The sequence below is a fragment of the Seriola dumerili genome, unplaced genomic scaffold (genome assembly GCF_002260705.1).
Source record: "Seriola dumerili isolate Sdu_G_001 unplaced genomic scaffold, Sdu_1.0 BDQW01000230.1, whole genome shotgun sequence".
NCBI lineage: Eukaryota > Metazoa > Chordata > Actinopteri > Carangiformes > Carangidae > Seriola > Seriola dumerili.
Window position 1 is genome coordinate 2151989 of NW_019174485.1, and position 7319 is coordinate 2159307.

The window sequence follows — 7319 nt, forward strand, 5'->3', positions numbered from 1 at the left end:
GACTCCTTGCGAAAACTACTTCAATGTTATGTTAGAATGTAGGATGAATAGCTTCACAACTTTCCTCTTTGGAGTTGGTGCACACAATCAAACTTAAATTTGAGACAAACTAAACTGTAAATCAGACACATTAAACCACTTTTCTTCATTTTTAGCCGATATCCTATAGTGTGGTGGCTGCTGACTCTCTCCTCTTCCTGATCTGTTCCAAAGAAAGCATGGAAACCAACAGGGTAGAAGAGAATACTTTTTTCTAAATCTTTGGAAACAGGAGGAAACAAAATTACATCTGGATCGTGTGGCACGATCTTCCCTATTCAACTATAATGGAGCCTCTAGACCAGACCCAATGGATTCCCCTCTCATCAGACCTCGATTCCTCCTCTGCAGCAACTCCCTCATCATTCCTCTTTTCTTACCCCCGCCTCTTCAACATCTCCTCCAACCTGTCCACTCAGAGTGTCCCCTTTCAGGGCAGCAGCACTCTGGTGACAGCGGTCATCTCTCTCACGGTCTTCATGGTGGGTCTCACTGGCAACACTCTGGCCATCTACGTGTTGCTGCGCTACGCCAAGATGAAGACTGTCACCAACATCTACATCCTGAACCTGGCTGTGGCTGATGAGCTCTACATCATCGGGCTCCCCTTCCTCACCACACAGAATGTGCTCTCCTATTGGCCCTTTGGCTCCTTCCTGTGCCGCGTGGTCATGACTGCAGACTCTATGAACCAGTTTACGTCTATTTTCTGCCTGACGGTCATGTCCATCGATCGTTACCTGGCTGTGGTTCATCCCATCCGCAGCACCAAGTGGAGACACCCCCGCGTGGCCAAGGTGGTGAGCGCAGCTGTGTGGGCCGTGTCCTTTGTGGTGGTCCTGCCGGTGGTCATCTTCTCTGATGTCCAGGTAGAAAACCCAGTCCTGGTTAACGTTATGTCTTTGAAGGCCTATGTCCCAGTGCCAGAGGTCAAAACGTTAGATAGGACCACAAAACACAGCGAGGTGACCCCTGCAGGTCCCTCTTAAATTTACATTTAATAAGGCAACTATTCAAAGAGCCACAGTGGTGGTTCTGCATTTTAATTCATTAATGACAAATTGTCTGTATCAGTACCTACATTTATTCATTATGTCATTATATCATTTCAAAATTACATTTTGTTTAAACAGGCTTTATTAAGATGAAAAAGTGGATCTTTGCCAAAACAGGTCATATCGTAAACAAGATAAGAACTAACAACAAAAAAGATAATACATCATGTCAGAAAATGAGGACATGAAGACCCACCACTCAGCTGTATGCTAAACATGACGCTAAAGCCAGTTAGCTTATCTTAGCACAAAGATCCATAAATAGGATAGCCTGGATGTGTTCGAAAATCATTTAGTGTTTTAAAAACCTGTCCTTACAATTGTTAGTGTAGCCAAAAGAAACTGTCAATATTGATTTATACAGTAACCTGCCAAATGGCATAATACCACAACAAACAACCAAATTCTTGCCAAAAACAATCAGGAATGATGTTACCGGATGAAGGCACCAGACCGAAGTGTCAGACTCTTCTCTTTAGAACTCTTAAGCTGCTCTAATCAATACTTTTGTTATTACCAATGGATAAATCATGACTAATGCGAAAGCGCTCACTTCTAGTGTCAAACCTACTCTGCAGTTACCCTTGATTTACCTTCTTTCAGCTGACTGTTTTGGATTTACAACCTGAAACCTTATGTTCACTGTCACTGTTCTCAAAACCTATTGTCCAGTAACAGCAGGGAACTGTTTTCAGTGGAAAAGCTCTGACAGACTCACCGTACGCTAGTTGCCCAACACCGAACAACAAATAGACAAAGCTCGCGACTAGCTGTTGAACATAATGGACCATTTAGCAGCAGCTGTTTCTCTGAGAAGTTGGTGGAAACCAAAAGCAGAACTAAGAGGAGAGTGAATTAGACTTAGATTTGTTGGGTGGCCAGAAACACAACTCCAAATTAATATTAATCTTGCTCTGTGCCTGCTGGATGTGTGTGTGTTGGGTTTACAGCTTGTTGTGCTGTCCAAAAGTGGCCAAGCAAATAAATGAAATATAAAGCAGGTTTAAAACTTCAGAAGTATGTGTCTAGATGGAAAGAATGCCTTTTTCCTCTCTATAGTATCTCTTGGTATTTACGGAACTTGAAGGGCTGTAATGGAAAAAACAGGCAAGTTGTTGCTGAGATGCTAGACATGCAAACTGAGTTAAAACACACTGTTCAGTGTCTTTTGTTCAGAAGTTTAGCAGAGGCTTTTATATGTGCATGGAAAGAAAAGTATTGCAGAAATTTCTGTAACAGCAAGAAAACAGCAAAGCTTTTGAATAGATAAAAGGTAAGAGGAAAATTTAACTTCTGACAAATGCGGCAGTTTTGCTGGTGAAGGACATCGGTTTGATAACAACAGGAGGCAAGGCAGCTGTGCTGGGTTAAAGTGAATTGTCGGTTTGACACAAACTAAACACATTAATGTCTGGAAATGTCTTCCACAATGCAAAACATGCTTCTTAAAAAACCCCAAGAAGCAGATAATGTCATTTGCATTTCTCCAAACATCCTCTCTGCATAATTTATGGGCTTTGCAATTAAACTCTTCAAAGTGCAATGTTTACCTCTTGTATTCTACTCACTGTCAGACTGAGCAGATGACGATTGGATTTTTAATTTGCTGTGGTTTCCTTTAATATTTAAATTTCAATCAGCTTATTTCCTCTCTCTTTAGGAAACATTCAACTCCTGCAACATGATCTGGCCAGAGCCGAATGACGTGTGGTCGACAGCCTTCATCCTCTACACTGCCACGGTGGGCTTCTTTGGACCGCTGCTCATCATTTGCCTCTGCTACCTACTTATCGTCATCAAGGTGTGTAAGTGTGTATATGAAGCTGATTAAAAAAGCTCATGTATAAATTCATACTGTAATCTGCTTCCACATCAGGATAATTTCCATCATCCTCAACACCCTCTCCCTCATTTTCATCATCATCATCATTATCACTCTCATATTCATCCTCCTTACCATCATCATAATCAAACTATCATTGGTGTTTTCCCTGCAGGTGAAGTCCTCGGGGGCGCGGGCGGGCTTCACCAAGCGTCGTCGTTCGGAGCGTAAGGTGACGCGGATGGTGGTGGTGATCGTGGTGGTGTTTGTGCTCTGCTGGCTGCCGTTCTTCATCATCAACATGGTCAACCTGGTTGTCATCATCCCAGAGTCCAGCGTCACTGCCGGCATCTACTTCTTTGCTGTCATCCTGTCCTACGCCAACTCCTGCGCCAACCCGGTGCTCTACGGCTTCCTGTCAGACAACTTCAAACAGAGTTTCAGAAAAGTAAGTTGAATATTGTCTGGCTATCAACGCTGTGTACAGGCAAGGCGTAAAGAAATAATTACACATTTTGAGAAATACAAGTATTTGCTTTAATCCAAGAGTTACATCAACAGATTAAAACCACTCCCACGTCTCATCATGTGTTCAGTATGAAGCAGCCAGTTAGCCTAGCTTAGCATAAAGACTGGAAACAAGGGGGAACAGCTAGCCTGACTCTGCCTAAAGGCACAGGAGTACTTGTTTAAACCTTACAAATACATAAGTGCAAAAAACAACAAGTTGTGGTTCTACATCATGTGCCAGGCTATTTCTTGGCTGCAAGCAGTGACTTAACTGAAGGTGAAGGTAAAATGTCAAAGTAAACTGCATTAGTTTGAAACACTCTCCTCCCTCTTTGTTCTGTACTGGAAGAAGGGCATACAGTCTAGACATGGTTGCCTCTTCCATGCTTGACAGTACATTATGACATCTAAAGATCAGAATATATGCATATATTTTGAGTTTTCAGACATCTTTAAACATTATAGACGGGTGACAAATTAAAGGGAAAACCAACATAAAGTGTCTTAGTAAGGTGTTGGGCCACCCTGTGCCACCAGAATAGTTTCAATGCACCTTGGCATTGATTCTACAAGACCCTGAACTCTACTGGAGGGATAAACCATTTTTCCAAAAGATATTCCCTCATTATTGTTTTGATGGTGATGAGTGCTGTCTAAAGGTCCTAAATCTCCCATAGGTGTTCAACTGGGTTGAGTTCTGGTGACTTTTAAGTTCACAGCATATGATTCACATGTTTTTCAGACTCCTCACACTTATTGTCTCCTATAGATGGGGGAAGTTTTCCCTTTAATTTGACACCCGTCTGTATCTATATACAATATATATATATATTTATATTTTTTCTACTACAAGTCAGAGGGATCGCAGAGCATCTACATATAGGACAAATGAACAGATGGTGAAATATTTCCTCTGGCAACTAGGCCCCAGTTGAGAGCAGCTGATTGAGTTTGTAAACTCATGACTCATGTCAAAGTGTGAAAATATTTAATTTCTGCCTAGGTTCTGACTGATCACTTGATCAATAATACATCTGACAATGAGTGGTAGTGAGTAAACATGATCCACATTGCAAAAACCTCATACTTAATTTAAAAGTTAGTATAGTTAAAGGGAGGTTTGGTTTGGGTTAATTTACTTACTTACCTCACAAACTAAAAGATGCATTTTTTTTCTGCAAGCATATCTATCAATTTTCATTTGCTCTGCTCAAATATTATAATCAGGGTCCCAAATGCCACTCCTACACTTATAACTTACAAAGCTTTGTGACTTTTTATGCATTCCAACTTTCCAAAACTGACAATCTGACATTCACACCCACTCCTCACAGCAGTTGGCCAGCTCTGCAGCGTTGGTGGAGTTAGTTTGGTTTCTCTCAAGCTCGTTTTTGTTCTTCAAACACCTTTTTCTGTCACTTTTCATGCGAACAACTATGTGCAAAACTATGAATTCCTTTCACGTGACTTCCACAAGACTGTCCTAAACTGTATGCTGTTATCCCTCTATTTAAATGATTATCACATTTCCCTCCTCGCTATTATGACATGGCTTTTCACTCAGCCTTCTGGTGTGCCTTCCGATGTGGTCAGAGTCACGTCGTACAATCTAGTTCTTTTGTATCAAACCCCGAGTTTAAGTAGTAACCGCCTCAAATTTAAATCATCTGAATAGCACGACTCACTTGCTAAATTATCTTGCCTTGTTGTTTATTAGCCACAGTCAGCCTCTTTTTATTTTAGGTTAACTTAAAGCCACGATGTGTAGGATCTGAAAAGTCTTTACTTTGGCGCCATCTGGTGATAGTATCAAGTATTACAGTGTGGCAGACAATGCTCCACTTCTACACGAGTCGAGTAAGTAGCTACTGTTGCTTCCTGGAGATTTCTGATGTAGCTTGAAAGCATCCACAGATAATTGTTGTTGTGGTCCTGCAGGTGCTGTGTGTGAAGAGTATGAGGTGCAAGGCCAATGGTGTAGATGATGGTGACCCCAGTGCCCCACGTACTGAGAAAACCACAGCACATGACCTTGTCCTGCTCTCCCCTCGAAACCAAGTCTACCATGATCCCCAGAGCAGCCAGGTACTCTCTCTCTTTCTGTGTGTGTTGTTGTTGTTGTTGGTCCTGCTGTTGTTGTGTGTAGGCAGAGGGTTTTTTGGGGCAAAAAATGGGAAATGAAGTGACAAGGAAAAACAAAATCATTACAGAAAAAAATGATAGAGGTGTGTTGACACACACACACACACACACACACACACACACACACACACACACACACACACACACACACACACACACACACACACCAACTCTCTGCATCACCAATGAGTCTTTGGCAGCCCAACACATCTGAATTAATCAACAGGCAGGTGTGTGTGTGTGTGTGTGTGTGTGTGTGTGTGTGTGTGTGTGTGTGTGTGTGTAGCAGCTAATTGAAGAAGGATGGTAGATTAATGCTGCTGTGGAGGCAATGATTAGGAAAAACTCTGAAGGCGGGAGTGCAAGATTATGAGATTATTAGTTCTGTGTGAGTTTGAGCGTGTGTGTGTGTGTGTGTGTGTGTGTGTCTGCGTTAGAAACAGGAGGGTGGTCAGGGAATGAAAAAGCTTTGACTCAGTCTTTGCAGCATGGGGGCTTCATAGTGTCCAATTAGATAACTTGTACAAAAGCAGCGAGGTGCATTAGACTGACAGAGCAGCTCTGATGAGACTCTCCCACGGCCCCTTCAGCTGGATCAAGGTTATCCAAACTATCAAAACTTCCCCGGTAAGTCACAGAGAATATGTTAGAGTCCAAATGCTCAATTATTCATGTATGGATCTGCTGGTTATTCTCAGAATTTATGTAAGTTCAAGTCATATCTCTTCATCTTCATGTGACCAGAAATGCAATGAGAGGCAAATTACTACTAACTCGCATTTGTATTTTAAACCTGGGTTTTAACAGCAAGTGCATTTAATTGTACAGGTCAGAGAATTGTAAATTATTTACTGAAAAGGTAAATAGTAAGTCTGGTATCAGTGAAATAAAATTACACTGGATTACATTCATTCGTACTTTTAACCTCGCCTCTCTCTTGCTTCAATATATTGCTTTTGATGCTTCCTCCCTCTGCTTTCCTATGATTCTGGCTCTCTTCTTCCTCTATGAAGATCTCTCCTCAGGCTCCAGACTCGCCTGCCTCGCACACAGCAGCAGACCTGCACCGCTTCAGCCCTACCTATCAATCTCCCTCCACTTGTCCAGGGATCGGATCCACCACTACCACGATAACCTCCACAGCAGCCTCCATGGTAACCAACATTGTAACCACTGCTGAACCTCCCACCACCACTGCCCTGACTACGCCCGCCTCCTCAGCCACCATAGCTCCACAGGAACACTAGCCAATAAACTCTGGATGTCAGGTGTTTTAGGAAATGAAAAGAGGAGCTGAGGAGGAAAAAAAACGTGATGATGTGAGACTATAGAGGAGGGAGCACAGTTGGATTAGCTGATGAAAAATGGAAAACACTGATGCTTCTCAGCAGTAACAATGTAAAACATGCACACTCATTCTAAATGCATTGTAGCATTGATGGGCCCTATCAGTGAAACAACCTGATGAATATTTTTCATGCCTCGATGTATGAATCACCTGTATGAATCACCAAGCCCTGGGTTTCTCTCCATCCAGCCATCTGACATAAGTGCCTTTTCAGCCACTCTCAGCAATCACCACGACTCCTAAAGACACACAAACATTCACACCTTACTTCTCTCACTTCCTGTTAGTCTGTCAGATAACATGTAAGAATGTATTAACTTTAAAGAACCAAAAATGCCATCAAGGACATATTTAAAGCCAGTGGAGAAGACTTCCCGCAGGTACCTGATATCTTTATTTTGGT

General features: G+C 42.2%; 1 protein-coding gene across 1 annotated transcript; it reads left to right on the top strand.

Moving 5' to 3' along the window:
- Window positions 1-326: 326 nt before the first annotated feature.
- Window positions 327-6815, top strand: LOC111229453 (somatostatin-like receptor F_48D10.1). The gene is made up of 5 exons (XM_022755786.1): window positions 327-908; window positions 2755-2895; window positions 3092-3364; window positions 5365-5511; window positions 6594-6815. The coding sequence occupies exons 1-5, from the start codon at window positions 327-329 to the stop codon at window positions 6813-6815; spliced, it is 1365 nt and encodes a 454-aa protein (XP_022611507.1).
- The last annotated feature ends 504 nt before the right edge of the window (window positions 6816-7319 follow it).